Here is a 20,931-nt window from a genome sequence, read left to right as displayed (position 1 = left end):
GTTGACTAGAGGCTTCAGTGGGATTTTTAATAGAGCTACTAACAAATGGCAGTTTGCTACTCTCAATGATCAGAGAGAAAGCTAACAAGCAAGAAAGTGCCTAACATGGAAACTGCAATCTTTCATAACTTAATATCAGAAATGGCATGCTATTGCTTCTGCCATGTCTTATAGGTCACATAAACCAACACTGGTAAAATGTGGGAGGAAACTAAACAAGGTTGTGAATACCAGGAGATCGGACTAACTGGGGAATATCTAGGAGGCTGGCTGTCATAGCTGTAGAAACAGAATTTATAAATTTCACTTTCTGAGTATTCATGGCTAGAATATTTCAGTTTGATTTCATATATATACCTGGTATCTTGTGAGATTGTTAAATTCATTTTAGATTGAAGAGCATTTTTTAAACTCCTAGCACTTTCTATGTAGATGATCATGCTGCCTACATTTTCCTTTTCAATCTTATGTACATTTTATTTCTTTTTGTTACCTTATTGTACTACGACCTCTAGTATGATGTTGAACTGAGTGGAAAAAGCAGCCATCTTTGCCTTGTTCTCAAGGTCAGGAAAGAAGTATTCAATCTTTCACCACTAAGTGTGAAATGTGCTGTAGGATTTTCATGTGTATTCTCTACAAAGTTGAAAAAGCTGCCTTCTAGTCCTAGGCTGCTAAGTTTTTATATAGAAATGGGTATAGAATTGTGACAAACTCTTTTTATCCATCTACTGAACTAATTGTGTTTTTTTTCTTTTTTAGATGGTTAATATGGTAAGGTATATTGATTGATTTTCTATTATCAACCAATCTTACATTCCTACAATAAATTCTACTTAATTATCATATATTATCCTTTAATATATTCCTGAATTCTATGTGCTCTTATTCAGGATTTTTACAACAATCATAGTGAAGAATATTGGTCTGAGTTTTCCTATAACATTTTTGTCTTGTTTTGGTATTTGAGTAATAATACTGACCTCATGATATGATTTATATAGTACTCCTCACTTCTATATTTTCTGAAGGAGATGAGAACTGGTATTACTCCTTTCTTAATTAAATATTCCTTAAATAAAATTCACTACTGAAGCTACCTGGGTCTGAACTTTTTTGTGCTTGTATGTGGGGAGAGTTTAGTTATAAATCCAACATCATTAATAGATATAAGACTAATCGGATTTTCTATTTTTCCTTGGGTCCAGTTAGATGACTTGTTGACATTCAATGACCTTGTCCATTTCATCTGTTGAATTTATTGGCATAATGTTCATAATTTTTCCTCAATCTTTGATGTCTGTACCATATACAACTGTGTCTACTCTTTCATTCCAGATAATAGCTTTGTTCTTCACTCATGTTCCTTGATCAGAATGGCTGGAACTGCACTTTCCAATTCAGCAGTCACTAGCCATATGTGGCCATTCAAATTTAAGGTGATTTAATTAGAGCTTCGGGGGGGGTTTTTTTGCTTTTTTTGTTTTTGTTTTTTTTTTAATTTCAGGGACTTAAAGGCCACATGTGGCTAATATCCACAGTTTTGGACAGCATAGTTGGAAAACATTTCCATCTTCACAGAATGTGCTATTGGACAGTGCTGGGCTCAAATTTTATCAATTTTATTATTCTTTTAGAAAAACCAGCTTTTGGTTTCCACTGATCTTCTCTACTTTTGGTCTGTTTCCTGTTCACTGAATTTAGCTCTTATTTTTATCGTTTACTTCTAGTTGTTTTGGGTCTAATAAGTTTTTCCTGTTGTAGCTTCATAAGGTGAAAGCTTAGACCATTAATTTTTTACTTTATTTTTTCTAATATAAATATTTAAAGCTATCAATTTTCTTCTAAGCACTTCTTTAGCTGCGTAACTCATGAGTTATTTATACCTGTTGTTTATTTTCCAAATATATAAGGGTTTCTCAGATAAATAAATTACTAATTTATATTTTAATTCCATTTTGGTCAGACAACATACTTTAAATTTCAACCATTTGTGTGACCATACTAATGCCTGAGGTCAGAGACATTAAGGCACTCGAACATCATAATCTCCACTGTCCCAAAACTAGATTGAAGTTCAAAAGTATAAGTTCAAATTGAAATGAGATTCTTCTATTCTACCCTCTTTCTAGTCCTCCTACCAATTTATTCCTTCTCCTTTCCAGGGCTCCTGACCTTTGCAGAAGTGGGGCTGCAGTTTAAACTCCCACAAACCCCAATATACCCCTACCCCTCTAATTTCCTCCTGACCAAATCTCCGAGGATAGTCATGGCAGAAAGGTAGGAGCACCAGAAATGAAAAAAGGAAAAAGAGCTACAATACTTTATATGTCTAATCTCAAAGGTCACACACACTGTCACTTCAACCACCTTCCATTTGTTAGAAGCAAGTGATAAAGGATAGCACATGCCTTCTGAAGGGAGGAGTACCAAAGAATCTGTAGACACATTTTAATCCACCAGAAAAATGTAATAATTTTCCCCCTCTTTAATTCCCCCACCCCCACTTCCACTCCTGACCTATGGATGTTGCCATTTCCCCTTAAGAACTGGAGGTGGGGCATCTCCTCACACATGTTCACGGCGTGTGCCTGGGACCTGGCCACCCAGGACCTAGTGCATCCAGGGTATGGTCCGTGGCTCCACCTGGGGTGCAAACCCAGGACCTTCTGCGTGTAAAGCAGATGTGCTGACTACTACACTATGGAGTCTCCCATATGTAATAATATTCATATCCAAATATAATAATTTTTACCTTAGTCATATATCTTTTTTAAAGAAATTAAGAGAAGGAAGTAAAAAGTATGTATATTCATTTGTTTTTAGACGTATTTATTATTTCTGGTTTCTTTATTCCTTCCAACAATTCACATATCAGTAAACTGGAGCCCACGGGCCAAATCAAACCCACTATGTTTTCACATGGATGCAAACTAAGAATGGTTTTTACATTTTTAAATGCTTGAGGAAAAAAATCAATGGAAGAATATTTTTGTGACGTGTGTAAATTACATGACATTTAAATTTCAGTGTATATAATAAAGTTTTATTGGAACATAGCCATGCCCATTTGTTTATGTATTGTCTATGGCTCCTTTCACAGCAGAACTGAGTTGTTTCAACACAGACCACCTAAAATGTTTACTGTATAGCCCTTTGCAGAAAAACTTTACAGACTCTACTATGTATCCCAGTTACCACCTGGAGGTGTCATTTCCCTATAGCCTGTATAATTTCCATGACCATTTCACATAGAATACGTATCATGGTGACAAATTCTCTCAAATTCTGTTTATCTGAAAACATCTCTATTTTGGCTTTATTTTCGAAGGATACTTTTGCTAACTGATAATTGGACATTGTGGATAATAACACTGGATTTTGAAAACTGTTGATTTTTCTTCTAACAGATCGTTAACCTGTCTGGTCTCCAACTACAAATATAGAAATTTTGCCGGAAAGTTTTTTTTTGGTTTTGGGGCTTAGTTTTGTTTTGCTTTTATTTTAGTTATAATTTTTGGATATCTTTCAGCCTGTATTGCTTTTAATGAGAAGTCAGATGTTAATCATACCATTATTCCCCAGTATTTAGTATGCCATACTTTCCCTTAGTTTCTTTCAAGATTTTCTCTTTATCTTTGGTATTCTGCATATTGCCTATAGTATGCCTAGTTGTGGTTTTCTTTTGTATTTACTCTACTTGGAGGTCACGGTTCTTGGATCTCTAAGCTAGTGTTTTTTTAAACCGAACATGAAAAGTTTTCAGCCAGTATATTTTCAAATATTTTTCTGCTTTTGTCTACTAAATGGAATTCCAACTAAAGAAGTAAATATTCAGCTCTGCCCACACAGGAGCTACACACAGATACAAAAAGCAACAAACTTGCAAATCTCAACCTGCAGTTTCCTCTTTCAAAGGTTATCTCCCAATTGGTTTGCAGTGCTCTTTTGACAGGGCTCCTATAGTCTTTCCTGCACGCTCAAAGCAGTCAGCCAGGTATGGTTGACAGAATTCATACTCTAACTTTGGGTTTCAGCCCTTTGGTAGCTCTCTCATATGATTTTCCTCCTAATTCCAAGCTGCTTGCCAGTCCTCAGCTTTGTCCTCTGACACCTCAAGCTAGTATGGTTATGGTTTTCCGTCTCTGGAGTTACAGGAGTTGGAAAGTACTTTGTGCAAAAAGCTACACATTCACAATTCTTACCCACTACTTTAATGAATGACTCTCCTCTGATTTCTGCTTCTTTTTGGCCTTTTTTGGTCTTTTAGTCCTTTGAGTCTTTTTCCAATGCTTTCAAATTGTTTGTTTTTAAACTTTTCCAGGTTTTAGCATTGTAACCTCATCAATTTTTCCAGGTTTTAGCATTGTAACCTCACTAATTTACCATTACCTAAAACTGGCAGTCCCCTCATTTAAAAAAAAAAAAAAAAATCTCCTGAACTTGAATTTATAATTTTATATATTATAAAATTTTAATTATTGGTAGTACTACAATGGAAAATGGAATAACCTACCTAAAATAATGGAAAAGCTCCAACTTTCACAAATGTAGAAATAAACTTGCATGTGAACACAGACAAATGTACAATTTCCTCATGCAGCCTGTGCTAAAATTGGTGCCTTCCTATTCTGGACCCACATATACCAAGCTGAAATACATTCAAGCCCAGGGTTGTCAGGATGAGAGTCACAAAAATCAACAAAACAAATAAACCACTTCCAACTTTTTAAAAGTTAAAAAGAATTTAATCTCTCATAAAAGATTTGTAGACTATCTTAAACAATATCCCATGGATTAAAAGATTTAGAAAAGTAAGATGGATAACTGGAATAAAGACTTGTATACCTTTTAGAAATAATAGCAATAATTAAGAGTAACAATTAAAGATGTCTTTTTTAAATGGAATACTTACCTTTGTTCTGAGAAAATATTTTAAATATTTTTCAATATACATCACACATTTTCTTATTTATATCAAGACAGCAAAAGTAAGAATGGAAAAAAAAAACCCCACAACATTTGCTTTTAGGAATTCTACTTATATTCACTGATAACTGGATACTAAAATTTCATGGAATTTCAATCAAAGAACTGTGAAATTAGCAAAGTATATCTGTGGTGATTTGTAAAACGCTGAGAACAGAATATGTAAGTAATTTAGGTCCATTATATGCAAATTTCTGAGTTAGGCTTCAAGTATTCTGAGTATTCCTTTATTCTCTCTATAGCGTAGCCAAATAACTGTAAACCCACAACAAGCAAAAGAACTCATGTTCATGCAGAATAATTATAACCAATAGATAAGGAGGAAATGGAGACCTGGGGCATTTTTTCACACCTATTTTATTTTAAAAAGAACACCCACTATGATTCTGTAATTCTTCCTTAAGCCAAAACATTAAGGTAGTATCTTTGCTCTAAACCAGACATAGGAAAGTCTGCTAGAAGGACTGCAATCAAACTAAATGGATTTACCAATGATACATAAAAGCTCCACTGCTGATTTTGAAATTCAAGCATAAGCAAGCATAAAAATTAGCCGTAATTAGAAAAGAGCAGAGGAAACTTCTGGCAGTGTGGGATATATTAATCATCTTGATTATGGTAATGATTTCACAGGTCCATATATGTGAAAACTTACCAAACTCTATGCTTTTGCATGCAGTTTACTTTATCTCAATTAGATTTCAAGAACGCTTTTAAAAAAAAGTCGGCGAGAAAAAAATTGTTATTCATTTATGCCCATTCTCGGCTACTTTAAAGCCAAAAATGAAAAACAAGTCAGAGTCCATAACCAAGTACAATTAACTCAAGGATCACAGGCAAATAGTCATGTGGCTTAAAAGAAGAAGAATATCAACTTTTTCGAGAGAAAAAAACTGAAGTTTCAATGAAAATATCCTGAGACCAACTGGTCAAAGGCTTATGGAGGTCACATTGCCTATACAATTTATGTCCCACCCTGGTGTAATGCTCCTGGTGTCCATTTCCAAATGGATATATGATGACAGAGAATTTATCAGGATTTGCAGCCTTACTGTACTTCTCTTCCTTGCACCTCTGCAGAATCTCTAAGCTCCTCTGGTGGACTGGGTGTTGGAGAAAGCTAAAACTATCCAGACTTTTCAAAATTGCACATGGCGCTGTATCATCATGTCCTTAAGAAGCAAAAGAAAAACAAAAAAAAATGGAGAAAAGAAAAAGACATTATATAAGCCCAAACCAATAGAGAATCAAGGACAATGCTGCCAACTATCTTAAGAGTATATAAAAATATACCAAGCAACAGAAGTTAAATGTGAATGATTTTTCCAATTAATTTGAGGAAATTACACAACAGAAAAAAAATAAAGGTCCTTTTTACGTATTCAAAATGTCGTCTTTAGTACTCAAGGTGTTGTATGTTAACACCATACTAAAATGTCTAATTTGTGAACAACAACAAAAAGTCTAATTTAAAATACTAAGCACATTTCAAAAACTATTTATATGGTTTAGTTTTTTTGGGTTTTTTTTAGCGGACTCATTTTTATCAAGTATGAAATATAATTAGCATATAGTTGGCAACAATGCAAGGAACGTTGATGAATCCCAAAGAGAAGTTTACTCAAAACAATTTACCAAAAGTTAAACAATTCTTTCACAAATTTTGCAATTAACAACACTTGTAGGGATTCCAGCAAGTGTGTGTCAATGTTGGAAGAGTAGGAAGAAAGCACCAAAGAGCAGGAAAACCCAGCAGCACTTCTATATTTGTAAATCTAAAAACAAAGCTGTAAAATGTGCACCTCACCACCACTGCTTAGTAAAGTGAAACAGAATCAACTACTGGTGGAAAAAGGAAAAGAGCACTTTTGGGTAAGGACCAAAGCCCCAGATTAGGACTACCGAAACAGTGAATCACTCGAGCAATAAAGGGAAAGAGAAGAAGTTTCAGTACCATAAATATTAGCAATAAATTGATTTAAAAGAGAAATACAGGTTTTCTAAGTTTAGGAGGACTTAAGTACCTTTTACTCATAGAACTATCTCTAGAGTTAGTTAGAACATTAAGTTCAAACTTATGCACATTTCCTTTAAAAAACAAAAGTGAATAGTCAACAACAGAGGCAAATTAAGCAACACATAAACAATGAACTAAAGTTCCATTGGTGCAAATTTACTGTATAATTAGGAATGAGGTACTATCTATGAATAGTTCTCAAGGCAGAATCTTTTAAAAAGTTAAACAGAGGCAGAGCAATTCAAAGAGGATTACAAAGCATGGTTTTGTCTATCTATAACTCCTTAACCTGGATTTCTACATCCAGAGAAAAAGCATCTACACTTTAGCTAAGGAGATGAAATCTTATGATACCATAAAATTAGATAATAATATAAACATAAATACCATCCTTTTTTAAAGAAAATGAATTTGAAATTATTTTCATTATCCAATAATAAAAATGTAAGCTAATAAAATTATCTCATTTATCCAATATGGAGAGCCCATAATTGCAAATGTTAAATGTTCCAAAAAGAAACAACTATTTACAAGTTACTTGTCATTTCTTAGTCAAAAGATACCTCAGTAAAAAATATGCTATTCTCATTATTACCAATAATTCCCCACCTTGATAGGCTGCTTAGAGAATGAATACTTATACTCAAACTAGCCTATACTTACTTAGCTGGGGGAAGGAGGAGAGATATCAGTTGAAGAGAACTATTTGAGGGAAAAAAATACCTGGTGAGTTCTACTCATACTCCATCTACATTGTAATTTTAAAGAGTTATCATCAGACTTTCAGGCCCCTCAATAGCTAGCTTGATAACTTGCTAGTCAGAAGTATGATTATGTTATTAAAGTGTTTTCTAAGTGTTTAAAAAGTTCAGGATATTGAATGCACTAAATTATTATCTAGTTTTAAGAAATCACTCAACTTTACCACAACCACTGTACTCTATTTTCTATTTTATGTAATACATTGTGGCAATGCCATTTGGATATGGGTAATTTTGATCTGTTGCTGTTTTGTGTCTCACCATTATGCCTTAGTTTTGTTTTTTTTTTTAATTCCATTTGTTCTTTCATTCTGCTTTCTATGCCTTCTATTTTAAACATTATTTTACGAACTATATAAAACAGTATTTCCAAACCTTAAAATAATATTCCTTTTGTTTACTGTGTGTACCAACTCCCTGTTAAGTGGTTTGATTTCCTAAGATGGTTTTTAAGTACATTTTCAGTAGGGGTTATTTTCTAAGGAATATTTTTAAAAGAGGTTTATATAATGCTTGCTTATGTTAGCTTGTGGTTTAGTTTTAATAATTTCTTATCTTGAGATGATGCACAAAACATACAACATAAATTCATACCCCATACCCATGCATAGTGAAGATGTGGGACACTGATTTTATTTTAGAGGTAACTTTTTTAGTGACTTTTTAGAAAACATTACCTAAGGCCTAACATATATTGCTAAGGTTCTTGGCAAGGCCAAAGGAAAGAATTTTGCAATTATCTTTTCAGTGACAAACTCTTTGAAGTTACTGACCACATAACAGAGGCTTAATTCCAGCTTCACTATATCTTTCAGACCTGAAGCCATGTCTCTAATCCTATAGCAATTTCTATAATGCCAGCTACCAGGCCTTGGGCCATTTTTTAAAGGTATATTTCACCAAGGTAAAATCCAACAATCTCAAGTATACAATTTGATGGTTTAAACAAATGTTTACAACCACATAATCTTCCATCAAGATATAGAACCTATCATTTCAGCAAGTTATTTTACCCTCTTCAAGTCAATATCACTCTCACCTCACCCAGAGGCAATCAAGTTATGATACTGTTATCACTCTACAGCATATTACTTTGCCTAATCTTAAACTAAATGAAATCATACAGTATGTTTTCTTTCATGTCTGGCTTTTTTGCTCAATTTATTTTTTGTGACTCATTCATTACAAGTATCAGTGGTTTGTTCCTTTTTATTGCTGAATAATGTTACTCAGTAGGGATATATCACGTCTTGCCATTCATATAAATGGAATCATAAAATATGTGGCTTTTTGTGGCTGACTTCTTTCACTTAGCAAAATGCTTTCAAGGTTCATCCATGTTATAACAAGTACTAATATTTCATTCCTTTATAAGGCAGAATAACATTTCATTGTAAGTATATAACACATTTTGTTTATTCATTCACCACTTAATAGGAATTTGAGTTGTTGCCACCCTTTGGCTATTATGAACATGTTGCTAAGAACATCATGTGTAAGTTTTTGTTTGAACGTGTTTTATATTTTTTTGATAGAGTGGAAGTGCTAGATAAATTCTAACTATGAGGCTGTTTTACAAAGTGGCTGCATCATTTTACATTTCCACCAGTAATATATAAAGTAATATATAAAGTTTCCAAATTCACCACATCCTTACCAACATTTGTTATTGTCTTTTTTGTTGTAGCCATCCTATTAGATGTGAAGTGGTATCTCACCATGGTTTAAATTTGCATTTCTCTAATAAATGACGTCAAGCATTTTTTCATGTTTATTGACTATTTGCAGATCTTCTATGGAAAAATGTCTTTTCAGATCCCTTTTAATTGGGTTATTAGTTTATTACTGAATTGTAAGAATTCTGTGTATATTCTAGATACCAGTTACCAGATACATGATTTACAAATCCTTTCTATCATTTGTGGGTTGTCATCTCATTTTCTTAATAGTGTCCTTTGAGGCACAAAAGTCTTTAATTTTGATGAAGTTAATTTATCCATTTTTACTTTGGTTGTTTATGCTTTAGGTGTCATGTTGAAGAATTACTGATTAATCCAAATTAGGAAATGTGAGTCTTCCAATTTTGTTCTTCCTACATTTCTGGATTCTATACATATCAATTTTAGGATTAACTTGTCAATTTCTGCATACAGGTAGCTGATGTTATGACAATGAAGTATTGCCATCTTACCTATTTTAAGCCTTCCAATGCACAAAAATAGAATCTTTCCATTTATTTGGGTATTCTTTTAAGTTTTTCAATTTAAAATATGAATTACAATTCTTTAATTAAATTTATTTTTAAAGATTTTATACTTATTTGTGCTCTTCTAATTGGAGCACCAACTTAATTTCATTTTCAGGTTGTGCATTGCTAGCATGCTAAGTACAACTGATTTTCCACATTGATTCCGTATCCTGCAACCCTGATGGCCTCATTTATTAGCTCTAACAGTTTTTTGGTGGATTCCTAAGGGTATTCTATACACAATATGTCATCTGCAAACAAAATGGTTTCTTCCTTTTCCTATCTGAATTCTTTTATTTCTTTTTCATGCCTAGCTAATCAGAACCTCCAAGACAATGTTGAATAGAAGCAGTGAGAGCAAACGTCTTTGTCTTGTTTCTGATCTTAGGAGAAAAGCATTTACTCATTCACTATCGAGTATGATGTAAAGCTTTGGGTTTAACATAGATCCCCTTATCTGGCTGAAGAAGTCCCCTTCTATTCCTTCTTTGTTCAATGTTTTTAATAATGAAAAGTACAAAAATGTGTTGGCTTTTGTTAAGTGCTTTCTCTGTATCTACTGAGGTAATGGTGTGATTTCTGTCTTTTATTCTGTTAATGTGGTGTACTACATTGATTTGACTTTTGTAAGTTAAAACAACCTTGCATTCATGGGTAAATTCCACCATGTCGTGGTGTATAACGTATAACACTTTTTACATATTGCTGGATTCAGTATGCAAGGATTTTGTTGAGGAATTTGGGTTTGTGGTTTTCATTTTTGTGACTTCTTGTTTGGTATCCGGGTACTACTGGCTACACACAATCAGAATAAAAGTATTCCCTCATATTCCATTTTTTTTTGGATGAGTTTATAAAAAAACTGGTGTGAATTCTTCTTTAAGAATTTGATAAAATTCATCAGTGAAGTCACTGTCCCCTGGCTTTGCTTTGTGGGGAGCTTTTAATACTCTCTATCTTTGAACAGTTTAATTATATTTATATCTAAATCTGAATCTCTTTGAATTCACCCTTCTGGTAGTTTGTAGAGCTTTTTGAGCTTCTTGGATTTGTATATTAATATTCTCATCAAATATGACAAGTTTGGGCCATTATTTCCTTTTTTCTTTTCTTTTTTTTTGGGGGGGGGCATTATTTCTTAAAATAAATATCCTTGCTACCCATTTTTCTCCTTTCCTTCTGGACTCCCTAAAGTCAGTATGCTTTATTGATTTCCCACAGGTCTAGAAGCTCTGTTCATTTTTCTGCATTCTTTTTGTTTCTGTTTCTTAGATCTGATAATCTCAACTGATCTGTCTTCAAGTTCACCAATTCTGACTTCTGCCTATTCAATTATGGAGCTGAATTCTAGTGAATTTTTCATGTCAGTCATTGTATTTTTTTCCCACTTCAAAATTTATATATAAATTAACACTCTCTATTTGGTGAGACATTGTTCTCATAGTTTCCTTTAGTTCTTTAGCTGTGGTTGCCTTAGGTCTCTGAACTTATTTAAAATAGCTTAATGACTGTACTAAGTTCAATGTCTGACTTTCCTCAGAGACAGTTTCTATTGATTCCTTTTTCCTGTGTATGAGTAATATTTTCCTGTTTCTTTACATGTCTCATTATTTTGTGCAGAAAACCACACATTGTAAATAATATAACATGACAACTCTGGAAATCAGATTCTCTTTTCTCCCCAGATATATTGTTGTTGCTGTTTCTTGTAGTTGTTGCTATTTGTTTAGGACTTCCTGAACTGATTTTGTAAAGTTTGTATTCTTTGTCACATGTGACCACAGAAATCTCTGCTCAGTTAGCTTAGTGGTCAGCTAATGATTGTGGATGGATATCTGAATATTCCTGAAACCAATAAATCTCCCATTCTTTGTCAAGTGTCACTGTGTATGTGTTGGGACACACCTTCAACACTCAGCTAAGCAGGCTGAGTTGTCTGCATTGTCTTTCACCTCTTGCTTACCAAGTAGCTGAAGGTTATCCAGAGATGAGTGATCATTATCTTCTTAGGTCTTTCCTGAGTATGTCCATAGCCCTGGGCATGTACACAGCCTTATGCATATTAATGGTTATCCAGATTCCCATAAATATTTGGGAACTTTTCAAAGCCATTATGGATACTTCATTCTCTAGCTTTTCCTTTTATGCACTTTGGTCAGCTTTTGCCCCAACTATTATCTACCGCATCAGGCAGTTTTAATATTCAACAATTCCTTTTGATTGTTTTTGGACATCAACCCTAGGTTAAAGGCTAAGCACTGGGCAAGCACTAAGGCAAGCATTTGCAAGAGGGGTCTTCCAGGGAACCACTTGATAGACTAAAAAATGAAAATTCTCTGAGGATGGGGCTTTGAAGGAGCTCCAATACTCTTCTACTTCCCCTAGTGACTGTGCTTCAACCTGTGGATTTCAGTGTAGCTAGGGAGGGAGGGATGCGAATATTGCAAATCAATACACTACAAAGTACACTGTCTTTACCAATATTCAGCCTTTTTTCATTGTACAAACACTTCCCAAATTACTGCAAGCCTTTGATGAATTTCCTGAGTTCTGACCAAGTTATGCCGACACTTTTTGCAAGTGTTTTTGTCACTTTTATGGAAAGAATTTTCAGAGGTCCTTACTCTATCATTTCACTGACATTCAAAATAAAATCCTTACCCTTTAACCACCACACTATAGTATCTGATACAGAAGTGATTTATAAATAATGACCAGGGTTGTGTTTGTTAACATCCACTTAACTGTATTAAATATTGGGCTGAATTGTGGACAGAGCACTACGTAGACATATAAGACTCCTGGTGATAATCCAAATCAGTTTCAGTACCAGGCCAATTCTGAAAATACGTGGTCATTGAAACCCTTTTCCCACTTGCAGAAACAAATGGGAGCACATTAGAGTCACGGAGTCCACTGACTGGGGTGGGGAAGAGGAACAGGTTAAGTGGGAATCATTAAAGCTCTCTATCTGCAGACACTATATGAATGGTTTAGCTTCTCTACTGATAAATGAAAAAACTGAATGGCCCTTTGAACTCTCTTGTTCTTGCTTCTTATCCCAATGCCACAATTGAACGCCCCATCTCTATCTAGTCTTTTTGGAATGATTAAAATTCCTCTTTGTATACATAGATGGTAACTCCAAAAGAAGTAAATAGAGCATTACTGCACTCACATCTACATACTGTATAATTCAGGGTCAAGTGATCATCTCCCCTATATGTGCTCTCATCTAGGCTCTTTCTTATTCAGGAGTAGTAAATCAGAAGCAAGGTAGATGATAGCACTGGAATATCTGTTCCTCAATATCTCACTGCTGACGAGATAAATCATTACCATTTCTCATTCCATCTCCCAGCAGGGCCAACATGTGGCTTCACTCAGACTGCTTACTTATATGATGCCACAAAGAACATGTTATGGTTTCCTGATCACCAAAATATACACTCCACAATTTTAACAAATTTACTCTTTAAAAGAATAAACTGAATTAATTTTGATTTAAGGGACTTAAAATAGTACTGTGTCCTTTAATTTGGAAGTCCACAAAAAATAACAGAAGTTTTTAATTTGATCTTCTCATTTGTGCTCAGTTGGTTTAATGAAGAAAAAAAATGTCAGGGAATTCTGTAAGAAAATCCAGAATTTTTTTGAGCGCCATAAGGATATTTGTTGACAATTAGCTAAGGGTCCACTGATACTCACAAAAGAAGTAATATTGCACTTCTGCAGTCTACATCTTCTTTCTTCATTAGAAGTATTATGTTTGACCCTTTATATTCATTCAAGATCTAAACTTGGTTACCTTCTGCCTTCCATGTATTCTGCTTCTGCTTAAACTCCAATTCTCGTTTCACTATGTTTGTATATTATTTATAGTCATTATAAATGTTATAAATCTACTACTTAATCCATTTTCAGTTATTCTAGTAGTTTTCATTTTGCAATGCAACAATTTCTAACTTTATGGTATCTTTTTATCCCAAACCCATCAGAAAATAGTATGTGGTGCGTAGTGTGGAGGGAGCAAAAATGCTTGCTTAATGCAGGTACTGACACTAATATACTATAATACAAACAATTATTCCCTATAAAATATCTGCTCACTCATTGCCTAAAACTGCAAATAAACTACAGTTTTTTTCTTCTCTTTGATAAAGAGTAAAATTTCAAAGTTCATCCAAGGGAGACTTCTAGGGTGTTGGTAATATTCTTTTTCTTAACCTAGGTGGCAGTTACAGGGTATCTTCACTTTGTGATAATAAAAGTTTTCAAAAAGAATTTTTTGAAATTCTTTTTGAAAGCTCTATGAGGGCGAGAAAGTAAAAATAAATTAGAAAACAAGAAGAATCCAGAAATTATCAAAGTAGAGATAATACAGGCTCAGTATATTGATCACACTTAATTACACTGCATATCTTGTATAAATTATTATAAACATATATCCAGTTTCCATAAATAATATTTTAAATGCCAAAGGAGCATACAATATGAATAATCTTTATGGAAAAAGACATATTTAATAGTAAATAGAAGAAAAGTTTCTTCTCTTAGTTACATCTTAGCAGAATACTTACCAATTTCTAAATTTTCATCATTCATAAGAAGAACATAGCTTAATTAAAAAAAAAAAAAACTTTTCCTTAAAGCTTTTTGCAAAGATACTTCTTAGAAATAACTTTGTAAAAAGCAAAGCAGGTTTAAAGTATTGCTCTAAAAAAAAAAAAATACAACTCTCCCTATACATAAAAGACAGTTTGCACACATTAAAATCTGAAAAACAAAAATTAAATTAGTTTTTGGTAGGAGAACCTACCAAATAAATGTATTCATTTGCAATATATCAAACCTGAATTTAAAGTTTTACTGCTAGTACACATGCCAAAAAGCCATATAAGTAAGTCTGGGAGCCCTGAAAGCATAGGTGTGTCCCAGTACACTGCTACTGAAGCTTCCCTGGGCAGAAATTTATTTTACACAACTACATATATATTAGAAAATCCTCACTATGCAGCTCTAGTCTAAGGCTAGAGCTACAGCAAACAACAGTATGATTTCAGTAGGTAACAAGTGCTTATGAAGATGCCCTCCCACAGAATGTGAAATGGAGTATTTTATGATTTAACAGGGAGGTACACAGAAAAAGTAAACTGCTATAACCATATTTAAATTTCAAAGTAAAATTCAATAAACTGAGTTCAGGGTAAGAGAAAAAAAAATGAACACTTTATAAATTTTGAAGGCAGTATTAACACTCCAAGAAAAACTGCTAATGATAGCAAAATCAGTCAAGAGAAAAGATGAAACTTGATTAATTACTGAAGCCAGGTTATCTCCACTATTCTATACTATCTCCATCCTAATTTTTCTGTCTCCCAATTTATACTTCCACATTAAATTGTTTCATGTCTAGTAAAAACTATGGCATGAAGAAAACAAAGAAAGGTACCAATATTAAGTTCTATATAATTAAATTATAATTATATTTCACTTTTTGCTTAAAAATCATGCCAATGTCTTACTGAGTGCCTACTAAATACCAGGCACTTTACACTAATTATTCCCATCAGTAATTATGAATAAAAACACACATATACACACGTACCATATATCTATTTAATTTGATCAGATAAAGTTCACTATAACGAATCACATCTGAAACATGTTAGGGTATGGTAAGAAAACAGAACAGAATAAAATTACATTTCTACTCATCAGAGAGGTAAAAAATTAAAAGATGAAGCATTGCAGAATACTAATACTAATAGCTTACCAGTTTTTCTCTGAATGTGTCTTTTCCCAGCTTCTCTGAATGCAACCACGGCTCTGAAAAAAGCTCGGAGAACTGCCCATCGAAAAACAGCTACAGGATCAATTCCAATCATCCCAGAGATAAATGCATTTTTGCTACTTCTCAGAAGAGCTACAATGTCAGGCCGCATATGATCTGTATTTTTTTCCCGGAAATCCTACATGAAAAAAGTACCAGTGTTATTTTTGAAAAAATTATTAAACCAAGAAGACAATAGGTAACATCTTTGAATGGTGGTGGCTAAATAAGAACTATAGAAGTCATTTCTGTACTACGTAGCTAACTGGATCAGATATCTTCTATAAAGTTCCATCCAACACTAAAACTATTAGATTCTGTACTACTTTAAACTTAGAATAGTCCACAATTTTTTTGCAACTTGTGAAACACTGGTCAGGAAGAGTCTCTCTGAAGGGGTATCACATAAAATGACAAAAGAGCTGAATAAAAAAAGGAGCTAAACATAAGGTCAGGAACAGCATTCTAAGCAAAAGGAATGCCTACTACCTATTGGACAATTTAGGAGAAAAGCAGTAAGACCAAGGGCTGGAGCATTCTGGGCAAGGGTGATTATGGTAAAAGATTAGACAAATAGGCTATGCAGACTATATAAGCCTGAGTTACGAGTTTGGATTTTATTCAAGTGTAAAAGAAAGTCACTGGAAGGGAATGACATGAGATAACTGGTTTTTTCTAAACACCAATGGCTGCTGTGAAAGGAATGAATTGTACAAAAACACAGAAAAAGGGAGACCAGCTATTGCAATATTCCAGATAACAGCTGACAGTGACTTATACCGATATGGAGAAGACTACAAAAAAGAGGTTTAGAAATAGGAAATGGGGATCAAGAGATCAGTTCTGTACAAGTTAACTTGAGATGGTGAGGATATGATAAATACAAAGTAATTTATTAAGAGGTTACTCTGTGTGCTGGTACTCTTCTAAGCATTTTACATGTACTGTTTCATTTAAGCTCATTTCATTTTAACAATCCCTTGAGGTAGATATTATTATTCCTATTTTATAGATAGGAAACTGAGTCACAGAGAGGTTAACTAACTTGGCCCCTATTACATAGTAAGTGGAAGAACAGAGGTTCAAACACATCCACTCATAAACACTATACTAAGTCTGTATAAAGACATCAATTAGAAAGATAGCTTTATGTGTCTAGAGTCCTACAGATATTTCAGAAAATACATTTGCATATCATCAGCATATAGATTTTTTTTAAAGCTGATTAAGATTACCTAAGGACCATAAATACACAGTAAAAAACCCTGCCAAAGCATGGGTGTTAGAAGGGTTACAATGTACACACACACACACACACACACACACAAAATAGGTTAAAATATCCCACAGAAAGACAGGGAGGGCAAGAAGCTTATCCTCTGGAAGGTAACAAACTGTTATGTATAATCTAGACATCTGAGTATAACCACACCCAGATGGAAGGAATAAAACTTGGTGAGTAAATTACTCCAAGTTGGTGCAGCTTTACACAATATCTCTACTTCAGATTCCATGAGGGGCATGACTAATATGTCATTTACTCTCACATCTACAAGGCATTTGTACTCATCCTATTACCTTTAGGGCTTTCCCTTCCTAATTCTTCTTTGTTCACCTGAGAACAGGATAAAAAGGGAAATGAGCCAGAAGTCTTGGTCCTTGGCTTGTCCCTAAATAGCCTTTGTTCAAAAGTATATACTATAAAAGTTAGTTAGACTAAGAATTTTCAAATATAAATCACTGCTACCACTAATATCTACCAAGGGCAGACAAGACATCAGGCACTAAATTAGGCACTATATATAATTAATTCAACCCTATCAATTACCCAGTTAAAGAATAAATTATAAACCACATTTCATTCACAAGTAAATGAAGAGGTACAGATGACAAGATGGATGTCCTTTTACTTTCAACCTATGTGATAATACGGATGAATAATCACAGACACAAGTATATATACTGTATGCTTCTACTTATCTGAAGTTTAATAATACGTAAAACTAAAGACAAAAAAAACAGGATAGTAGTTACCTGGGTGGGGGAGAATGAGCTGGGAAGGGGCATAAGAAAATTCCGTACACTTTAGATTTATATACTTTACATATCTCATTGTATGATTTTATAGCTCGAGCTTTTTTGTTTCAAACTACATTAAAAATCTTCTTAATTAAGGTATAACTGGCATACAACATGTTGATTAGATATATTTATGTGTTGCGATATGACTACTACCGTAGTAGTATTAACTAACATCTCCACTGAGTCATATAATTATCACTTCTTTTTTGTGATGAGAACATTTAAGATCTATTCTCTTAACAACTCTGAAGACTATGTCACAATCACAATGTTAACTATAATAATAAAGCTGTGTATTAAATCTCTAGAATTTATTATCTTCTAACAGCAAGTTTGAACCCTTTGCCCAGCATCTCTTCAATCCACCCACATCCTAGCCCCTGGTAACAACTATTTTACTCTCAGCTATTCTTAATTTTTGTTCTAAAATCTGTTCCTTCCTCTCTTTTTATCTGAAAAAAACAGTATCTCAAGTTCACCCATAAGCTAGTCAGAAGTCACTTACCAGAAACCATCATTAAGGTCTAATAATTACCCCTCCAAAATATATTTCATAATCGTCTAGATCTCTTCCAGCTCTACTGCCACCCCATGATTCAATTTACCTAACGTTTCACCTTAACTATTTTAAAAAGTTACCTAATTTTGATCTCTCAGCTTCCACTCCCATCCTCTACTGTTCCTTCTCCTCAAAGCAATCAAAGCAATCTTTTAAAAACACAAATTACATCCTCAGCTTTAAAATCATTTCATGGCTCTCCATAATAATTTCAACAAAATCAAGCTCCTTTAACTTGCCCTAGAAGCTCTGAGGAATTAACTTGCTGTCCATTCTCTGAATTAATTTCATGCCACTATGTCCGTTGTTCACTATAATCTAATTAACACTGGCCTGTGTTATTAAGTATTAAGTTCTTTCCTATCTCATGGCCTAAAATATTCATCATTTATTTCACTGGGACATTCCAAACACCAAGCACAGGTTCTGACACATGCTGTGTTTAATAAAAACTTTCTGAATAAGTGAATAAATGAATGAATGAGTAATCTTAATTTCGATTCTCACCACAAGACCCAGGAGAAAACATAATGCTCTACTAGTCTCCATGTTGTCACTGGGAAATTGTCTTACATAGCTTAAACATCAAGTGGTGGAAAGGTAAGAGCTCATCAATTACAAACAAGAAATGGACTAAATTATGAAGATTCTCTTCTGCAGTAGTTAAAAGTGTTTTAATATATTCATTGCAAGCTTACAAACACCTAATAGTGCATCAAGACATGAAGCTTCTGTCAGGCCTCACAGATGCAGAGAAGAGAAAAATTCAACTATCTAGATGAACTAGTGGGTTTAAGACATACAAATGTGATCCTTTCAGATCTAAAAAACCTACTGGAATGTAGGAGGAAATCAACAGAAACATCACCTAAGACAATAATATATATATATATATATATATATATATATATATATATATATATTATAAGGTAGAATCTGAATTTTAGTGGTATCCTTATAAAATGTCTCCAACTGTTACTGATCAAGAGCCTTAACAAACTACAAGAAGAGTAGTGTGACAGGGATGGTGGTATAGTTAAGAACATATCTCTACCCTAAAGGCATATTCAATGAAAAATTTACTGACCTTTACCCCGTATTTTACTTTCCCAGCATAATGCTTTATGATGAAAGCAGGCTCCATCACAGCTGGAAATTCAATATAAGAATTCTCTTCATGCTGATGCTTAAATTTGTCTAACAATGTTTGATTTGTAGCCTGTGGAAAGCTGAATTAAAACAAAAACAAAAACACTAAAGAAAGATGTAGTAGTTAATAGTCTTTTAAAAAAAAATACATTATAATTACATTGCCATCTAATACACTTAGCAAATTTCAGAACTTTCACATATTATCTTATCTGATTCTCCTAACAAGCGAAAAAGTGAATACAACAACTGGTGTTCCTATTTTATAGATGAGGGATCGAAAGTCATGATTTGCACAAACTCACTCTTTGAAAGTAAAACTGAGACATTAACTCAGGTCTTTAGGTATTTAGCTTAGGTTGCATTGTGCTACACTACTATAAAACCCATAGGATGATTAAAACCAAATAATATGTTGTTTGGGGACAAGAATTTCCAAAAGGAGAATGATCTCTCAATGTGGATAGGTCTTTTAAATCCATTTTTTGTTTTCCTGTTTCTTCACATAAAAAACAAATAGTAATTATCTCGCCCATACCAGTGACTATATATTTTTATATTACATCTATTATTATTTCAAATACATATCAATAGGATTGTACTCATTGATCAGTATTTCATATCCAGGAATCACTCAAACAATATTTATTACAAAGTAATTACATATCAGAAAATATAGAAACATAAAAGTTCAGAAGAGAAAAAAAATCACTAGTCATTGGGAATAATGGACAGGTTCACACAGGATACAGGAGGCAATTATGAGCTAGATGTTAAAGGTTGGGTAGGAGTTTCAAACAGAGGAAATAACACTGACAGAGAAAGTAGAGAGCAAGTATTTTTCAAAGAATATTTTCATTTAGGAGCTGAAATGAGATATAATGTGATATGACTTTGTAAAGATGCTAAATATGAGATCTAATGTGAAAAATGATTTCAAAATTACAACAAAAATGGTTAATTATATAGGATGTACTGGAATCAGGAAGGAAAAAAGACTTTAGTGTCAGATAGCCATAGCCATAGTTAAGGTTACCAGTTCTGTCTGTGACCTTGGGCTAGGTAATCTTCTTTAAGAATTGGTCTCCTAATCCATAAGATATGAGTACAATGAGGTATCACAGTACTAGGAGAATTAAGTAACACTGGTAAAAACATGTAACAATACCTGGCATCCTCTAGGAAATTAACATTATCTACTTTTTTATGATGCCAACGCTATTTTCCTAGGCCTGCTTTTGCATTCAAATACTATCCCTTCCCCAAAATATCGCCAGCATCTATCTATATCTA

At 33.5% G+C, this 20,931-nt stretch overlaps 1 protein-coding gene across 6 annotated transcripts in view; it reads right to left on the bottom strand.

The window, feature by feature from the left end:
* MYO9A (myosin IXA) overlaps window positions 1-20,931 on the bottom strand; it is a 237,897-nt gene that overhangs the window by 124,937 nt on the left and 92,029 nt on the right. For 5 of the 6 annotated variants that reach the window (XM_039856603.1, XM_039856602.1, XM_039856604.1 and 2 more), the window contains 3 exons: window positions 19,577-19,718; window positions 15,792-15,987; window positions 6,042-6,161 (listed from right to left, as the gene is read on the bottom strand). In XM_039856603.1, coding sequence (XP_039712537.1) covers window positions 6,042-6,161; window positions 15,792-15,987; window positions 19,577-19,718 — 458 coding nt within the window. The remainder of the gene's footprint in view (window positions 1-6,041; window positions 6,162-15,791; window positions 15,988-19,576; window positions 19,719-20,931) is intronic. The other variant, XM_039856607.1, reaches the window with a different exon arrangement.

The sequence above is a fragment of the Pteropus medius genome, unplaced genomic scaffold, assembly GCF_902729225.1.
Source record: "Pteropus medius unplaced genomic scaffold, Ma_sr-lr_union100, whole genome shotgun sequence".
NCBI classification, from domain to species: Eukaryota; Metazoa; Chordata; class Mammalia; order Chiroptera; family Pteropodidae; genus Pteropus; species Pteropus medius.
The sequence above is the reverse complement of the archived record's forward strand: the minus strand, read 5'-3'. Positions and strand labels throughout refer to the sequence as shown.